Here is a 19,889-nt window from a genome sequence, read left to right on the forward strand (position 1 = left end):
TTTATTTTAAATTCAGGGTTACATATGCAGGGTTGCATATGCAGGCTTGTTACATAGATAAACATGTGCCATGGGAATTTGTTGTAAATAAGAAAAAAGTTATAAAGTTCCTAACATAGTTTATAATGAAGGTATTAAATGGCTGCTCTGTGCAGGGCACTATGCCAGGTGCTGGGGATATGAAGATGACTAAGACAGCATCCCTACTCTTTGGGACCTTTGGTTTACAGGAGCTACACAAATTACTTGTGAAGGAGCAGGAAGTACCATGAAGCTCACAGCAGATACTCAATAAACATTGAATTTTTTATGGCATTACCTTCTTTACAAAGTACTTTCATGAACATTATCACATTCAAAACAATGGTTACAATACATTTCATGTGAATAAGCAAAGGTTTTAGGTGTTCAGCAGAGGATAAGATGACTTGTTGGGATGCATAGGCATGGCTTCCTGGGAAAGATGGCATTTGAGAAGAGTGCTATGGTTCAAATGTTTGTGTCCCTTCCAAAATTCATGTAGAAACTTAATCCCCAGTGCAACACTGTTAAGAGATAGGGCCTTTAGGAAGCGAGTAGGCCATGAAGGCTATGCCCCTGATAGATGAAATTAATATCTTTGTGAAAGGAAATTAAATCTTGGGATCCGAAACTCATTAAGCCAAAGGGAAAAGTCAAGCTGGGAACTGGGTCACTCAAACCTGCCTCCCTCTTTTGGTTCCTAAATAAGATGGCTACAAGATGAAAAGCTACACACCAACCTACACATCTCTTCCATATTTTGCCCACAGGAAGTTCCTAGTGAGCTGCAAGATCTTTACCCTAAGGTGTTTCTGTTAAAATTTCACTGTGGCAATGTAAATCGATAGCTACCTTTACAAGTGCAGTCACCCCCCCGCCAGTCAGACACAATGCACATTTTTTTTGTTTTTTGTTTTTTTGAGATGGAGTCTTGCACTGTCACCCAGGCTGGAGTGTAGTGGTGCGTTCCTGGCCCACTGCAACCTCTGCCTCCCGGGTTCCAGCAATTCTTCTGCCTCAGCCTCCCGAGTAACTGGGACTACAGGCACACATCACCATGCCCAGCTAATTTTTGTATTTTTTAGTAGAGATAGGGTTTCACCATATTGGTCAGGCTGGTCACAAATTCCTGACCTCGTGGTCTGCCGGCCTCCCAAAGTGCTGGGATTATAGGCGTGAGCCACCACTCCTGGCCCACAATGCACATCTGATTGCTCCCCTGCCCCATTTTGTCTATGTTATCTTATGTAAAATACAGATTCTCTGCATTTTTCCTCTGCACCATTTGTCTATGTCATCTTATGTAAAGAAATGCAGATTCACTGAGCCAGACAAAGGCATGAATGACTATTTTTTCCTACTCCCCTCTTAAATGAGGATTGTGTACTTCTCAATATCCTACTCTTTCCCCTTTAAATTAGGAGCCCTCAACATCATCTTCAGAGAAAGGCATAGACCTGTCTTCCAGGTGCTCATCCTTAACTTTGGCAAATAAACCTCTTAAAATGATTGAGATTTGACTCATCATTTTTCTCAATTGACATCTGGTAACCATGAAGGGATGCTGAGTGAAGGTAGCCCAGCCTGCAGCAGCTCTCCTATCTGTGCTTGGTACCAGCTTGGGCACATTATAGCCCAAACCAATAGGATGATTTGCTGAAGTCGAGGATCCCTGATCTTCCAATGTTTTTCAGTTGGGGGTCTGATGTTCATTTGCTGTTAAAGAAAAACTCCTTTTTTGTGAGGAGTTTCCATTCACTTCCATCAAGGAAGGTGAGCATGTCTGCTTCTGCCTTGGTGGAGAGCAGTCTTCAGCTTGGGCCCCATCATTAGGTAAGAAACTGGTTTGGAATTCAGTCTTGCAAATTGTTTTTAAACAAGTAAAGTTAGCACTAACAACCAGCTGTTGTTAATTTCTGCTTACATTTGGAGCGTTCAGAAATCATATAATTTGTGTGATCATTGCTAGTTTTGCTTAACTGTTTTGTTGTTTGTTTCTGTCTTGTTGGGTTTTTTTGTGGGTGTGTTTTAGTCCTTTTCCTTATCGGATTTGACCAACTCCATACCCTCTAGCTCATGAGTGTGGAATATTCTACTCTAAAGAAATAAAAGCACCTTGCTTCCCTCAGGCGACTGAGAATCTCGTGGGGCTGTCTGGGAGGAATGCTCCCTAAGACGTGCAGTAGCTCTAAGTAGGTTCCTCCTCAGAAGAACATATTTAGGGTCTAATCTCAGCAAACAGGTGCATATAAGGAGCTGACCCCTCCTGCACCCTGAGCCCCTGACACACTGTGCTAGGTAACTGTGACACAGGTGGACTGAACCGGTTCTGGGGGTAATGACCCTGAAAAATTAGGTCTGCAAGCAGCACACTTTGGGTTCGACACATGTCCTGACTTGGCTAAATCCGAAGGGGAAATCTAAATTACTGGGAATGAGGCCTCTAAGTTAGCTAAAACCCCAGCAGCTGCAGAACATAGTTCCACTGTTAGAAACTCTGGCCAGGTATATGCAAAATACTTATGGTGAATCGTCATGCAAATATTTAACCAAGTGGACCACTATAACTAAAGCAGATTCTAAGTTACAGCGGCCTGAATGGGGATCTTTTGAGATGCACAAATTAGTGTACCTGTGAACCAGGACGGAAAATACAGGCACAAAAACTAAACAACCAGAATGGGAGAGCTACTTTCAGTGGTACCTGGAGAGTAAAAGGGGGGAAGATCGCCTCATCTCCCTACAGAAGGCCAATAATCAACTTAGAAAAGATAATCAAGAACTCTCCAATTTTTTATCTCTCTTAAAGAAACCCTAGGAATCCGTTATTTCTCCCTTGGCAACTCTCCCACCTCCACCTCCACCCCCAATCTACCCTGATTTCTCTGAACTTCCCGGATCAGATCTGTACCCTTCTTCTCCTGCATGTTCCAATCTATCATCTTCTCCTTCTTGTCTACCACTGGCTCAAAAGAAGACAGTAAAGAGTCTAACTTCAAAGACCCTACCTCCTGCTGATTCTCTGGTAGCCCCAGTGGCAGCCTCTCATTGGAAGATGTGGAGGAGATGGAACTTGCAGGGACATCTCTCATGGTCACCCTATTTTGGGAACCCTGGTGTTTGTCTACGAACCTGGTCAAAAGCTGAATTATGAGGCATAAAGAATTTCCTGGCTGGGTGTGGTGGCTCACACTTGTAATTCCAGCACTTTGGGAGGCCGAGGCAGGCAGATCACGAGGTCAGGAGATCGAGACTATCCTGGCTAACATGGTAAAACCCTATCTCTACTAAAAATACATAAAATTAGCTGGGTGTGGTGGCACACACCTGTTATCCCAACTACTCAGGAGGCTGAGGCAGGAGAATCACTTGAACCTGTAAGGTGGCGGTTGCAGTGAGCTGAGATTGTGCCACTGCACTCCAGCCTGGGCAACAGAGTGAGACTCCATCTGAAAAAGGAAAAAAAAAAAGAATTTCCTGACCACCATAAAGATCCAACTGGGAAGCCTGTAATCCCAGCACTTTGGGAGGCCGAGACGGGCGGATCACGAGGTCAGGAGATCGAGACCATCCTGGCTAACACGGTGAAACCCCGTCTCTACTCAAAATACAAAAAACTAGCCGGGCGACGAGGAGGGCGCCTGTAGTCCCAGCTACTCGGGAGGCTGAGGCAGGAGAATGGCGTAAACCCGGGAGGCGGAGCTTGCAGTGAGCTGAGATCCGGCCACTGCACTCAACTCCGGGCGACAGAGCGAGACTCTGTCTCAAAAAAAAAAAAAAAAAAAAGATCCAACTGGGGTTGCCTGAGAATTTGAGCTAATTATTAGAACCTATGACCCAAGTCATTCAGACCTTTATCAGCTAGTCCACATGTTGGCCTCAGAAGCTAAAGCTAAGGAATGGCTGGAAAAATCACAGTGGTCAGACCCTATAGCAGATTTGACCCCTTAAGGCCCAATAGAGCCGCGACAACCAGCCCCCAAAATCCAGAAGACAGGCACAAAGATGCATGGAAAAGAGCCACTGCTCTGTTAAATATCATTCCTTCAGTGTTCCAAAGGGTTGTGGATTGGAATAAAATCTAACAATGCTGCCAGAATGCAACTGAATCAGTTTTAGATTATTTTACACATTTTGATAAAATGTTGAGACAATATTGCGGGATGTCAGCTGATTGTTTTGAAAACAATAGAAATGGTATATTATCAAGCAAATTTCCTTTTTTTGATTTTTTTGAAGTGGAGTCTTACTCTGTCGCCCAAGCTGAAGTGCAGTGGCGCTATCTCAGCTCACTGCAACCTCCGCCTCCTGGGTTCAAGCAATTCTCCCTGTCTCTGCCTCCCGAGTAGGTGGAATTACAGGCATGTGCTATCATGCCTGGCTAATTTTTGCATTTTTTTTTTGAGTAGAGACGGGGTTTCACGATGTTGGCCAGGCTGGTCTCAAACTCTTGACCTCAGGTGATCCACCTGCCTCAGCCTCCCAAAGTGCTAGGATTACAGGCGTGAGCCACCACGCCCGGCCAAGTGCAAATTTCTTAAATGGACTAGATGATGATTTAGCCACCCTTGTAAAATGCCACATGACAAATTGGGCCATGGCCAGAACTAATGAACTAGTTAACTTAGCTGACCAATTATCCCACACTATGCTAAAAAACGAAAAACAAAAGATTGCCTGAGTTATGCATTCACAGATAAAGCAATTAACTTCTCAAGCCTCTCAGTCCTGGAAAGACTTTAAGCTCCCTCAGTTTGAGGACTCTTCCTGCCCAGTCTGTTTCCACTGTTAAGAGATCAGGACACCTTAAAAGAGACTGCCTTAGAGGGAAATGAAAGAAAAGGCAGGTAAGTGCAACTCAGTGAGCTGGGAAGACTAGGGGTGCTCCGAGGAAGTTCAGGGGTTTCACCTCTCCAAACAGCCTACTCTGACAAAGAAATTGGGAGAGATTTGTATAACAATACACCATGAGCTTACAACTGCCTTAATTGACACAGGAGCAACTACATCTCTTATAAATCCCACCTTATTTAGAAACCCCATTCCTCGGAGTAATGAAAGAATTAACATGATGGGTGTGTCTAATAAAACTGTCTCATGTTTTAAGTCCAAGCCTATACTTTACCATTTGTTGGGTTCAGCTCCCCTGCCACAGGCTCTAAGTGTGACAGGCACAGTCTGTCCCAAGCACTTCTAATATGCCCTGGGGGGCCCCTGTCAATTTTTTGGGCCAGGATCTCCTCAACATCCATAATGCCCACATGGGATTATGGCATTATCTTTTTCATCAAAAACTGAACTCTTTTAAGAATCAGAGCCAGGAGCCCAAAAATACCAAATTCAAAAATGTCCTGACAATGTACCACAATTTAGTACTGTAATGTTAAAACGTCATCTTGTGACCAGGAAAGTGAAATGGAGACAGAGAAGGAAATATTAGGGGAGAAGAGAGGACATTGGAATAAAGAGCAGGCAATAGTAAAACTCCTTTTGGCTTCCACAATCTTCCTGTTAACCCCAGAAGCGGAACACTTACTCAAGGATGTCCCCTCCCACTTATGGTCTCAGTCACATACAGATATAGAGAAAATATTCTCAGCCATTCCTATAATGGTAGAGATAAACCCAAAGAAACCCCTACCCAATCTTAAACAATATCCTCTATGACAAGAAACCATAGATGAAATTGCCCCTATCATATAAGATGATCTGAAAAAGGGGCTCATTATTCCCTCCATAAGCCCCTGCAACAGCTCTGTGTTCCCTGTTAAAAAAAAATGTGGGAGAGGATGGAGATTTGTATAGGACTTGAGGGTAATAAAAAATATAATACCCAGAGACCTAGTAGTCCCCAACCCACATATCTTTCTATCAGCTCTACCCACCACCAGTCAGTAATTCTCAGTTGTGGATCTCTGCAGCGCTTTCTTTAGTATTCCTGTAGGTCTGGACAGCCAGTATTTGTTTGCCTTTACTTGGAAAGAATGGCAATATATGTGGACTGTAATCCCCCAAGAGTACACAGAAAGTCCCGTTTACTGTTCCCAAATATTAAAAGTTGATTTAGAGGATTAATTTTTCCCCAGGGCTCAACACTCATCCAGTATGTGGATGACCTTCTCCTTTGTTCAGACACACTCTCTTCCTCTCTGGAAGATAGTCTATATTTAGTCAGTTAGCCACCAAGGGACGTAAAGTGTCTAAAGACAAACTGCTGCTATGCTTACCACAACTTATGTATTTGGGGCATATTATCTCAGTCAAAGGACTGAGTATTAACCCTGATAGGGTGAGAGGAATTTTAGCTTTCCCAATGCCCACCACCAAGAAACAACTTAGAGGACTTTTGGGCCTGGCAGGCTATTGTAGAAACTGGATACCAAATTTCTCCCTTATAGCTCAACCTCTGTATGCATACCTAAAAACTGAACAACCTGATCCCATCCTGTGGACTCCAGAGGGAAAATCAGTTGTACAACAAATAAAGGAAATTCTAAAGCCCCAGTCTTAGGGCACCCAAACTACAACTTGCCTTTCTCCCTTTTCATACACGAAATCAGAGGTACTGCATTCTAGAAACACAGTGATCAGCAGAGACCTAGAGGCCTAGAGAGACCTAGAGACCTAGAGGCTATCATAGCCAACAGCTGGAACCTGTGACTCAAGGGCTGCCTCCTTGTGTGAGAGCAATAGCAGCCACGGCCCTTCTGTACAAGCCTACTGAAGAAACAAATATGGGTTCCTCCTTTACCATTTTTGTGCTGCATTCTCTTGAAACCCTTCTAAACTCTCATCATACTCAACATCTCTCTGTCAACTGGTTAGCCTCTTATGAAATTCTTCTTTTATCATCTCCCAATATTACCATTTGCTACTGTAATAATCTTAACCTGGCCACTCTTGTCGGGCCCTTCCAACAAAACCCGTCATGACTGTGTTCTGGTAACTGACCTATTTCTCACACCCAGGACAGCCCTACAAGAGATGCCACTGGATAATGCTGAGATAAAATGGTGTACAGATGGGTCTTATTTAAGAGGAGAGAATGGAAATTTTAGACCAGGAGATGCTGTGGTTTCCTTACTAGAGGTAATTGAAGCCAGTCCTCTTCCGCAAGTCAGATCAGCTCAAGTGGTCAAATTGATTGTCCTGATCTGAACTTGTCAATTAGCAAGAGACAAGGCTGCAAACATTTATACTGACAGTGCTAGGCTTCTGGGGTTGCTTATGACTTTGGGAGGCTATGGAAAGAGACAGGATTTTTTTTTTTTAGAATTTTTTCTTCTTTTTTTATTATACTTTAAGTTCTAGGGTATATGTGCATAACGTGCAGGTTTGTTACATATATATACTTGTGCCATGTTGGTGTGCTGCACCCATCAACTCGTCAGCACCCATCAATTCGTCATTTATATCAGGTATAACTCCCAGAAAGGATATTTTAACTTCCTCAGGGCAACTCATAAAAAATGGACAACAAGTATCAGAGCTGTTAGAAGCCATTCTACAACCAAAACATTGGCAGTTATAAAAATCCCAGTCATTCTCAGACACCACAGAAGGTCGGGGTAACCAACTGGCTGATACCACAGTTAAAAGAGCAGCATTTGATCCACCAGCCCCAATTTGGGAAATGGCCGTAAAGCCCGAAACACTTAAAAACATGTTGAAAGAAACCCAGAACATAGCTCCTACAAAAGAGAAATCTACCTGGAAACAGGCAGGGGGATTTTTGTCTCCCAAAACTGAAATATGGTGTGGACCTAATAATAAACCCATTATTCCAATGGGATATCAGGTCTCCCTTATGGAATATGTTCACAACCTAACCCACTGGAATCCAGATAAAATTATATCCTGGTGTAAACAATATAACTGGAAACCATCCTCACAGTGGCACAAAAATGTTTACCCTTAATGTGTTATTTGTCCCAAATATAACCCAGGAAAACCCCTCCATGGGGTCCAGGGTCATTTTTCCCTTCCAGCTGGACCTGGTATGGCAGCATGATTTTATCCAGCTGCCATCATCTCAAGGTTATCGGTATGTTTTAGTAATGGTCTGGATGTTTTCCCCTTGGGGTGAAGCTTTTCCCTGCAGGCAAGCAACAGCCATGGCAGTTGGAAAAATCCTACTAGAAAAAATTACTCCACTATGGGGAGTCCCCTGTGAACTTCACAGTGATAGGGGGACTCACTTTACTGGCCAGATTTTTCAAAATCTTTGTAAAATTTGGCCATATTTCAACATTTTCAGGGTGCCTACCATCCCCAGTCCTCAGGCCTGGTGGAGAGGACCAATGGAATAAATAAAACACAATTGGCTACGTTCACAGAGGCATTTCACCTCCCCTGGCCCAAAGCACTCCCCCTAGTGCTGCTTATACTCCAATTCACCCTTCCTGGAAAACACCAACTGTCCCCTTATGAAATTATAACTGGAAGGCCCATATATATGGGAATGAAAATAACCAATCCAACTTTCCTCAAGGGAGATAAATCGCAATATTGGGAGGGATTCATTTATCATCTTAAAAAAGCCAATACTTGGTAAAGAATTCCCTTCACAGTGCGCTCCCTGAAGATAAGGTGCCTGGTCAAGCTCTGCAGCCTGGAGATTTTGTCTATTGAAAAAGACATTTAATAAGGGATTCTCTTCAACCTCAATGGAAAGGCCCATACTAGGTGCTATTAACTAATCCACGTGCAGCAAAATTAGAGGGTATAGCCTCATGGATTCACATCTCTCATCTTAAAAAGACACAAACTCCTGAGTGGACTGTAAACTCCCATCAAAGACCTTCACCTCCAGTTCACTAAACATCGACCCTCAATCCAGAATAGAAGCAGACGACTGCTGCTGTGGACGGCTTAACCCCAAGACACAGGACCAGGCCTGTATACAAAAGAATGCCTATGTTTATCGTATAATAACCATTACAATTATTGTCCTAGAGCTACTGGCAACTGCTGTCTTGTAAGAACAGGACACTTGCCTTGTCTGATTAAACATCCTTTTAGTAACTAAAATGAATTTTACAACCTTGCTATTATTGACCCTATATCCCTATACCTTCTTGCCATTGCCACCCACTGACTCCAATGAAACAAACCTGTTTCTACAATGGACTCAGGATTATGCAGACAGATTACAAAAGGACACCTGCTGGATATGCAGACTCATGCCTCTTTCCAGTGGCTCTGGCCTGCCATGGTCGGTATCCTCCTTCCAAGGTTAGGACTGAATAGAATACCAAAAATTTATTACATCACAGAAATGGTCTGGTATTCTTAGTGCTGGCATAACAGAACAAGGAAGATGGGAAAAGTTTTTCAACGGAAAGGACCAGCTCATTAGCTCTCACTTTAGCATCCCCCACAACTAAAACAAAAGATGGTAACTATGCCCCCAAACAACAGCCCATTTCAAAATGGAATAATGCAAATTTGGGATGAATTTATTTGGCCCACCCTTTCATTTGGCCAACTCAGCCAAAATGCTGGGAACAAAGAAACCACACCAAGGATTTATGGCCAGACAGTTCGAGAAATGTGGGGTGGATACCAGGAGAACGCCGTGACCACATTATCATATTACAAGACACTGACTGGCATGCCACTGATTGATTGTAGCAACTAGGTATTTATTGGCTAGCGCCAAATGGGACATATTGGCTGTGTGGTACTAACTTATGGCTGTGGTCACCTCCAGGGTGATTAGGACAATGTTCCCTAGGTTATGCTGAGCACAAGGATGAATAATTCAGACCCTGCACAAACCAGCAAGCCTTTTTCATTTACGATCTCACTGGACACATTCAGTATTCCAGTGGCATGATCACTTGAAGATTTGAAGGTAGGTACTAAAGGCGTTGTATGGCATATAGATGCCTTAATGAATTACACCAAGAAGGCCCTAAATGATAGCCAGATGAGTATCTCGTTGCTAAACAATGAGGTCATGCTTTATACTCCCAGCAACACAGCGGGAGGCCTGCACCATCATAAAAACTCAATGTTGTGTGTATATTCCACATGAATCGAAGAACATAACCGACTTATGACTGATACGAAAAGCCAGATAACCAACCTGTCACATCCAAAACCCTCACTCATCAATTGGTTGAGTGATTGGTTTGCATCCTGGGGAAGTTGGTGGCAGAAGCTGTTGCTTATAATAGGAATAATAATAATAATTTCTGTTCTGTCCTGTTTCTGCTTACAGTGTTGTTATGGTAAGTGCTTGCAAATAAGTCCACACACAACTGAAAGGTCTAGGGTAATGATTGCCCAGGGAATTGCTGTAATTGAGGAGGCAGTAATATAACCTGACCCACCTTCCAGGTTTGCTTCCTATTTGTTGCTATAAATCTGGTCTAGGGACATATATACATATGTATGTGTATGTGTGTATATTTTTTTTCTTTTCCTTTTCCTTCTTTTCTCCCACTTTTTTTTTTTTTTTTTTAATCTTCATGGTACATAACATCTTAGGAATGAGCCTTCCTAGCAACGTGGGACCTGAACTTCCAGGAGTTAACCATCCTAGTGAGGAGAAACCAGGTCAAAAGAAAAGGAAGAGAAAGCAACCTAGGTCAGAAAGCTGTATTCCTTCTGAACTGCTTTCTCCAAAAGACTTTAAAGAAAAAGAAGGGAAAATGTGAAAGGAAATTAAATCTTGAGACCCCAAACTCATTAAGCCAAAGGGAAAAGCTAAGCTGGGAACTGGGGCATGCAAACCTGCTTCCCCCTTTTGGTTTCTAAATAAGATGGCTACAAGATGAAAAGCTACATGCCTCCTCCATATTTTGCCCACAAAGAAATTCCTGGTGAGCTGCAAGATCTTTTAAGGTAGTTCTGTTAAAATTTCACCACGGCAATGTAAATGGATAGATTATCTTTACAGATGCAGTCACCCCGCTGCCCACCAGACACAAATGCATATCTCATTGTTCCCATGCCCCATTTTGTCTATGCTACCTTATGTAAAAATGTAGATTTCCTGCATTTTTCCTCTGCTCCATTTGTCTATGTCATCTTATATATATAAAATCAGATTCACTGAGCTAGACAGGCATGAATGACTACTTTTCCTTATCCTCCTCATACATGAAAATTATGTACTTCTCAAAATCCCACCTTTTCCCCTTTAAATTTGGAACCTTCAAAATCATCTTCAGGAAAGGCATAGAACTGTCTCCTGGGCGTGCGTCCTTAACTTTGGCAAATCAATCTCCTAAAATGATTGAGAATTGTCTCATAATTTTTCTTGATTGACACCTTTATAAAAGGACTAGAGGAAATCAGGCATGTTTGCCCTTCCTTCTTGCATCATGTGAGGACACCATCACATCAGGACAACAGGACAGGATCTTGGAACAGGACACCATCTTGGAAGCAGAGACTGGGCCTCTCCATCAGATATTAAACCAGCTGGCACCTGAGCGACCCGGTCTCCAGAACCGTGAGAAAATAAATTTCTGTTCTTTACACATTACCCAGTCTGTGTGGTATTTTGTTATAGCATCATAAACAGATTAAGACAAAAGTCTTCAAACAATGAATGGATTTCGAAAGGAGTAAAAGATGGGCTGGGCATGGTGGCTCACGCCTGTAGTCCTGGCACTTTGGAAGGCTGAGGTGGGCAGACTGCTTGAGCTCAGGAGTTCCAGACCAGCCTGGGCAACATGGCAAAACCCAATCTCTAAGGACAAAAAGAAAAGAAATGAAAGAAAAAAAAAAAAAGGGAATGGAGGGGTGGGAGTTTTCTAGACAAGAAAACAATAAGCAAACAGATAAGCAAAAGCATGTCCTCAGTAATTCCATGTTGCTTTATCTGTATTCATGACCATGTGTACAAATCTCTTCTGGAATTCTGCTGACTACTGGTATTTGCAACTTTTGGCATTACCCCTCACCCACCTCTGAAAACCTGGAGAACATTTTCTCTATCTTTAATCTTCATATACAGGCTTAATGAATTCCGATGATTATTAATGGAAATTACATAACATTAATTTATTCACCAATATTTATTGGACCCTTGATATATTCAAGACCCTGTAGCTGGTGCTGTCGGAGTTACTAAGATGAACTATATATGCAACTACTCTATGTATACAAATAACTACTCTACAAAGCAGAAAACTGTCAAGTGCCTTAAAGGAGTTGAAACTGTATTTGCTACAGGAGGGCTGAGAGAAGAGAGAACATCTACAATTTTTTTTTCTCTCCAATTCTCTTCCTACAAATAATTCATCCGACCTTGGAGGTTTGATCTTATTTTAAAAAAAAGTTAACTGCTCTTTTACAACCTCCTCTTCAAGATTACTTGTCAGGGTTTGCTGTGCCCTTCGCAGACTTTTTCTTCACCCAAAGATTTGAGGCAATTAGAAGCCATTGCCTTCTCTCTGCCATTGGGTTCGAGAAAGCACCATACATTGTACGCAGAGACTTTACTTAGGTTTACACTTTCTTGTTTTGAATCTTCAAAAATTAGTGGGGCATGGTGGCACATGCCTGTAGTCCTAGGTACTCGGGAGGCTGAAGTAGGAGAATCACTTTAACCTGGAAGGCGGAGGTTGCAATGAGCCGAGATCGCACCACTGCACTCCAGCCTGGGCAAAAGAGACTCCATATCAAGAAAAAAAAAAAAAAAGTATCTGATTGTGTTTAGCATATCTGCAATATCCCCTCGACTTTGGCCTTTAACCTCATTATGAGTACCCTGATGGAGGAAGGCCCAGGAAGTGGTAGCCTTCCTGGTTTGTGACGCACTATATGTTTTGCGTATTTGTTTAACATCGGAATGGCCCTGAAGGCTGGAACATCTTATCTGTGTTTGAGAGTTATGGAAACTCTGATCCTCTAGGAGAATAATTTTTCCAAGGTCTCAGATCTCTAAAGTAGTAGACCTTGGATCTGAGCATTGCTATTTCTGACCTTAAAGCCCATGCATTTCCCACAACACATTAACCATGATAAAGTGTATTTTAAAGTTCATCTTTTCTGGTTTTTGTGAAAGTCTTTTAGAAATCTCAGCTCATCCTGAGACCCGGCCACTGCACTCCAGCCCGGGCCACAGAGCGAGACTCCGTCTCAAAAAAAAAAAAAAAGAAAGAAATCTCAGCTCATCACAAAGTTTCCTGTTCAGTCTCGTGGGTTTCATGTACTCAGCCAGCATTTATTTGCCAGTCAAGGTCTAGGATGGCTGCCTGTCCTCTGCAGCAGCCCCAAGCCTATTCATTATTGTCATTTACAATTTTACAGTCATAATTATTTCTTTGCATAATAGCATTCTGAGATTTTCCAAAATTTCCCAGTCCTTGTTTTACAGTGCGCAGAACTCACTTTTGCTCTAACTTGACTCCAAGATGACACAATTTCCCAGTTTTTTCTTTTTTTAACGGTTGGGGGATGGGGGGACACGGAACAGAACACAGTGGTCTAGCTAACCGGTTTCCACTAGACGTCCAGCTATCTTTTAAAATACTTTGTTTCCGCACGGCAACTCCAGGCGCTAAAAAACCACTCAGCCTACGAGGGAACCTAGAGTATAGGTAAAGGCCCCCTGCGCTGGCCCCGCCCCGTGGGACTGGGCGGCGTGGGCGGGAGACGCGGGGCGGGGCCGCACTCTGCGCTCGCCAGTGTCTTTATAGATCACCCGGAAGGCACGCGGGGCCGCGGCGCGCTGCTCCCAGTGGGGCCTCTCAGCCACTCCAGCCCCGCGCTCTTCGCCACGGCCCTCGGGCGTCTGCGCCGCAGCTGCGGCCCCCACCTCTTTGGAGTCTCTCGCGGCCGCAGCCCGCGGCCTGCGTCGCTTCCGGCAGATCCGGACCGCGGGCGATGGCTGCCGCTGGGGGCGCCCGGCTGCTGCGCGCCGCTTCTGCGGTACTCGGCGGCCCAGCCGGCCGGTGGCTGCACCACTCTGGGTCCCGCGCTGGAGTCAGCGGCCTGCTGAGGAGCCGGGGCCCGGGCAGGAGCGCCGGGGCTAGCCGACCGCTGAGCGTGTCGGCGCGGGCGCGGAGCAGGTAGGGCGCCGTGTGGACGCGGGCCGGGGTCCCCGGTGGGTGGCGCCTGGCTGGTTCGGCCGAGTGTGGTTCCGCCGCCTTCTACGCGTCGGGCCCACACCCCGGAGGCCTGCCTCTCGCCTCGCTCTTCTGGGGTGCCCTCGCGGCTCCGTCTCGCTGCTCGGTGGCGTCACTGCCTCGTCGCACTGCAAAGTTCCTTTCCGTGTTACCCAATCCCGGCGGGAATCGGGGACTCCGGATGCACGGCTACCTTTCCCAGCGCCTCCCGTGCCCACAGGAAAGCCGGGACTTTGCTGCTGCTTGTGCTCCGTGTGATTTGTCTGGGATCTGACCTTTGCTCTGCCCGAAACTGGCAGTGACCTTCGCTACAGGCTCCCCTGCTGCTGTCCTGGCCTGACACTCCTGCCAGCCGTTTCTTTCCTGGCCTTGCCCTGCTTTGGGAGGACACCTAGGTCCCAGGTCTTTGTCAGGGGGTGTCCAGGTAGAATACACCAAGCCCATAACCTCTGCTGCTCTGTAGGCCCTTTGCTAGTTGCTCAAGTGTTGAAAGCCCCTGCGTTGAAGTAATCCGCCAGGACTTGAAACTTCGCTGTGGCACGGATTGTCTGACGTGCCTAACTTCGTCAGTCCTTAGGAACCCAGTTTCCCCATTTGCAAGTTGAAGATGATAACAGTTTAGACCTCCTACGGTTAATTGAAGAATAAATGAGTTAATACAGCGATACGGGTCGTCTTGTGCCTGGCACATAGTGCGGGCTCAGTAAATCCCACTTGGTGGTAGCAGCAGCAGCTGCCGCAGCAGCAACCTCCTAGGCTCACAATGTTGAGAGGGTTTTGTTTTAAATATTTTAAGAGATGTGAACAATTTCCCCCAAATGTGTTGAAGTTTTAGGTTCTTGGGCGTATTTGTTTTTCAAAGACACTCCCTAGATATACTAGAGATAAAATTTACACATGATTTCTAGCAGCAAGGAGGCTAGCAACATGGTGGCGATTTATATAAAGCAGATCTCTCAACAGCCCTTTGACCCCATGATGTAGGGTAGCAGGAATAGAGAACTAGAGGGAGAGTATGTTGGATTTATATGCTGCTTTTTCTAGTTTCTTCTTGAGAAGGTCTCTCTGAGAGCAGGGTGTAAGACTTTCAGTCATCTTTTCCCCACTAATCCCGTTATCTAGTGGGTGCTCTATACATTTTTGTTGTGTGAACTTTGGGGGAAATGAGGAAGAAGGCAAGCCAGATTTATTTGTTCCTGTTTCCTCTGAACTTCCCTGCCTTTGATCTGTGTGGATGCCTTGCTTTCTGTTATAAAATGGATGAGTTTTAGACAATTGTATAAATTGGGACAGATACTGAACATACTTGTGTAACTGGTACAAGGGAATATGAATGTTTTTGTAATAATTGGGAGTTATCTTTCTCAGGTTTGTTTTTTTGGATTTGGATATGTCAGGTTGTCTTAAAGGGGAGCACATCTGTTTCCTCATAATCCTGCTGCCCTCTTTATTGGCACAATTTCTTTTTTTTTTCTTTTTCTTTTTTTTTGAGACGGAGTCTCGCTCTGTTGCCCAGCCTAGATTGCAGTGGCGCAATCTCGGCTCACTGCAAGCTTCGCCTCCCGGGTTCACGCCATTCTCCTGCCTCAGCCTCCTGAGTAGCTGGGACTACAGGAGCCCGCCACCACGCCCGGCTAATTTTTTGTATTTTTAATAGAGACGGGGTTTCACCGTGTTTGCCAGGATGGTCTCGATCTCCTGACCTCGTGATCCACCCTCCTCGGCCTTCCAAAGTGCTGGGATTACAGGCGTGAGCCACCGCGCCCGGCCTGGCACAATTTCTATTCGTGGTCTTATCATTTCTGTTACAGACCTTGGAGCTACAACTGGATTTTCCAGTTCTTACTGTGTTAATGAAACTTGTGCTGTCCAATACAGTAGCTACTAATCACATATGGCTATTGAAGTTTAAGATACTTAAAAGTAAATAAAATTAAAGATTCAATCTCCCAGTTACACTAGCCACATTTCAGGTACTCAGTAGCCACATGTGGCTAGTGGCTACTGTACTGGACATTGCAGGTATGTGTAGAACATCTTTGTTATGGCACAAAGTTCTTAGGGCCAGGCAGAGCAGTTCTAGAAACTGTAGTTCTGTCTTTGAAGTTTAACAACTCGATAAGCTATCAGTAATTGAGAGTCAGAAAAACTCCTTTTACTCTAAAATACCGTGACACAATACTTTACATTTTGCAGTGATTTAGGTAGCAAAGAGCTTTCACATGTATTATTTCATGTGACTCTGAAGACAATTCTATGAGGTAGGGAGGGTAGGTAAATGGGAATAAAAATTTCATATTAAGTAGCTGGCAAAACTAGGACTAGAACTCAAGAAGATTTTGTGAATTAAAAAAAAATTTTAATTTCTATTTATTTTTAAAATTGCAATCGTTTTTGGGGCTCAGGTGATGTTTGGTTAATGGGTACGTTCTTTAGTGGTGATTTTGGTGTACTCTTCACCTGAGTGCAGTGGTGCCATCATGGCTCACTGCAACCTCTGCCTCCCAGATTCAAGTGATTCTCGTGCCTCAGCCACCCGAATAGCTGGGATTACAGGCACGTGCCACCACACTTGGCTAAGTTTTGTAGTTTTAGTAGAGATGAGGTTTCACCATGTTAGCCAGCCTGGTCTCGAACCCCTAGCCTCAAGTAATCTGCCTGCCTCAGCCTCCCAAAGTATTGAGATTATAGGTATAAGTGACCACTCCCGGCATAGCGTCTACATCTTCTGACTCTTAGGTTCCATACTCTTTCAACTGAAGAATTACTTTTTTCTTTCGTTTCCACTTCCTCTCCTATTCTTTGGTAAACCTGTTAATACTCTTACTTGGCAGTTTTTTGTAGGGCTGTTCACTGTTAATACAGACCAACAGGTTGGACTTCTTAGCAAAAGGGCTTGGTCTTTAAATAAAAGTTATTAATCAGTGTTTGTTGAATTCTACTATGTGTTACATATTTTGCATACATTGTCAGAACTATAGGATTAATGTTGTCCTGATTTTATAGAAGAGGAGGCTGATGTAAAAGAGATTTTGAATTCCTTTGCTGTAAGCTTAATTCTAGAATGCTTCAGAAGAACAACAACGCTAAAACCTCTGGCTTTCAGTGTGTATAAATGATAGAATTCTTTCTAATGTACTTCCTGTAGCTTTAGCTACCAGGCATTCGTTGATGTCAAATCTCTAGACTTCTCTGCTGGGCTCAGACCCATACCCTTATTTCCATCTGGCTTTTGGACATTCTTACCCGGCTTTTTCATTATTAAATTCAGCAGCTCTAATCTTCAACTTATTTCCGTCTTCCCCAAAGCGCCTTTGCTTCCTGTCTTAAATCTAGGTTAAATGGTACCACCTAATTGCATGAGCCGGAAATCCCAGTGTTTTTCTTCCCCACTTTTCAATTTAGCTTAAGTAGATGGTCACTAAAACCTTTCGGTCTACCTCCTGGATGTCTGTTAAGTCACTGTGTTCTCCGTCCTTGATTAGTTTGTACTGTTTTGATAACCTCCAAAGTCGTCTCTCTGCCTCTGGGGTATTTTCATTCTCAGTCATTCTACTTTGAAAAAAATGGCAGTTATTCATATTGAAAATCATGAATAATATGTGGGAATACTAGTTTTAAAGCATTTTTGGCTGTGAAAAGAAGTTGGAGAGCGCAGGCCCTTTTGAGGAACATTCCTGAATTTTGAGGAACATTCCTGAACAAACACACCCTTTTAATGAGTTTTAATGAATAGAATCCTGGTTTTTTTCCAGTGTTATAATATTAGGGAGGGCATTATCCAGTGGGGCTTCAGTTGCCTCATTTGTGAAATGGGATCATTGGACTTGATAACTTTCGAGATAGTGATGGCTCTGAAATTATTTAATTCTGAGTTTTACTTATATTAAAGATTTGTTTGATGGGCTATTGCCATCTATTGGTAGTAGTAAGAATAACAACTCATTATTTTAAGTTGAAGAGAATCTTTTCAAGTGTGAGGAAAAATTAAAATGACCAATGGTGGAGGAATAAGGATCTAGTTGCTAGTATAATGTCTTCTCAAGTTTTGGAGGGATGTTTGTGAGAAGTGAAGGAAATTTAAGTCAGCTAGCTGATAGCTAACATACTATCTTTTAAAACATGTAAGGAGGTATTTCTCTTACAGATTCAAACAAATAAAAAACTTTTTCTAGTCCCTTTGATTTGTAAGTATACAATGTGGACTGAAATGAGATGTCAAATACGCAGAAAACTATTAAACAATGTCAGCAATAGTAGTCTATGTAGCACTTGCACAGCGGTTGTTGTGTTGAGAGCAGAATGATTTCCTTTTTTTTTTTTTGGGAGACAGAGTTTCACTCCGCCACCCAGGCTGGAGCGCAGTGGTGTGGTCTCAGCTCACTGCAACCTCTGCCTTCCGGGTTCAAGTGATTCTCCTGCCTCAGCCTCCCAAGTAGCTGGGATTACAGGCATGTACCACCACGTCTGACTAATTTTTGTATTTTTAGTAGAGACGGGGTTTCACCATGTTTGCCAGGCTGGTCTTGAGCTTCTGACCTCAGGTGATCCGCCCGCCTTGGCCTCCCAAAGTGCTGGGATTACAGGCGTGAGTCACCATGCCCGGCCATGATTTGCTTTTTAAAAACTCACTACAACCCTGGTCTAGTCTTTTATGGACACATTCGTGTTTTTCAGAGAGTTATGTGACTATGTTTTTTCACGGTTTTTTTGAGACGGGCCCTTGAGTTGTTGGCCAGGTTAGAGTGCAATGGTGTAATCATAGCTCACTACAACCCTGAACTTCTGGGCTCAGATGATCCACCTCAGCCCCCTGAGTAGCTGGTACTACAGGTAAATACCACCATGCCCTTTATTTTTCACACACCTACAACCATCTCAGGTTTATTTTTATTTTTTGTAGCGATAGGGTCTCTCTATGTTGCTCAGGCCGGTCTCAAACTCCTGGGCTCAAGCAGTCCCCAGCCTCGGCCTCCCAAAGTGCTCCTGTACAGGTGTGAGCCACCACACTTGGCCTTTTCTTTTTAAATGACAGGGTCTTGCTGTGTTGCCCAGGCTGGAGTGTGGTGGTACAGTCATATCCCACTGCAGCCTCCTCCTCCTCCTGGGCTCAAGGGATCCTCCCATCTCAGCCTCCCAATTAGCTGGGACTACAGATCACATCACCACACCTGGCTAATTATTTTATTTTTTGTGAAGATGGGATCTTGCCATGTTGCCCAGGCTGGTCTCAAACTCCTGGCCTCAAACGATCTTCCCACTTCAGCTTCTCAAAGTACTGGGGTTACAGGTGTAAGCTATTGCACTGGCTTGTATGAGAGTAAAATAGAGTTCATGAGTGATAATAATTGCCAAATGTTTTATAACTGTGACTATTAGGGAGACATATACTGAGGCCATTTGACCAGGTAGTCATTGCTGTTTCCTATGAGGTAGTAGAGCTTATTACCTGGTAGCTGGGTAGATATATATGCCTTTGATTTGTGATGCCTTCTTCCCAAATAAGCTTTGGAAAGAAAAGAAAATACTTTCGGCTAGTCATGGTGGCTCAGGCTTGTCATCTCAGAGTTTTAGGAGGCCAGATTGAGAAGATTGCTTGAGGCCAGGAATTTGAGACCAGCTTGAGTAACATGGTCAGACCCTGTCACTACAAAAAATGAAAATAAATTAGCCAGGCATGGTGCTGGGCACCTGTATTCCCATCTACTCTAAGGCCTTATAGGCTTTTAAACCAATTATTTTGGATTATGTTTTGAAATTACTGAAAATACTAAAGGACTG

General features: G+C 43.8%; 1 protein-coding gene across 1 annotated transcript in view; it reads left to right on the forward strand.

Annotated features, from left to right (window-relative positions):
- Positions 1 to 13,144: 13,144 nt before the first annotated feature.
- Positions 13,145 to 19,889, forward strand: part of FDX1 (ferredoxin 1) — a 36,635-nt gene continuing 29,890 nt past the window's right edge. Inside the window, exon 1 of the mRNA XM_033204708.1 lies at positions 13,145 to 14,051. Within this exon, the coding sequence (XP_033060599.1) occupies positions 13,867 to 14,051 (185 nt within the window). The 5' untranslated portion in view covers positions 13,145 to 13,866. The remainder of the gene's footprint in view (positions 14,052 to 19,889) is intronic.

This window comes from Trachypithecus francoisi, unplaced genomic scaffold (genome assembly GCF_009764315.1).
Source record: "Trachypithecus francoisi isolate TF-2019V2 unplaced genomic scaffold, Tfra_2.0 Lachesis_group8, whole genome shotgun sequence".
Lineage (NCBI taxonomy): Eukaryota > Metazoa > Chordata > Mammalia > Primates > Cercopithecidae > Trachypithecus > Trachypithecus francoisi.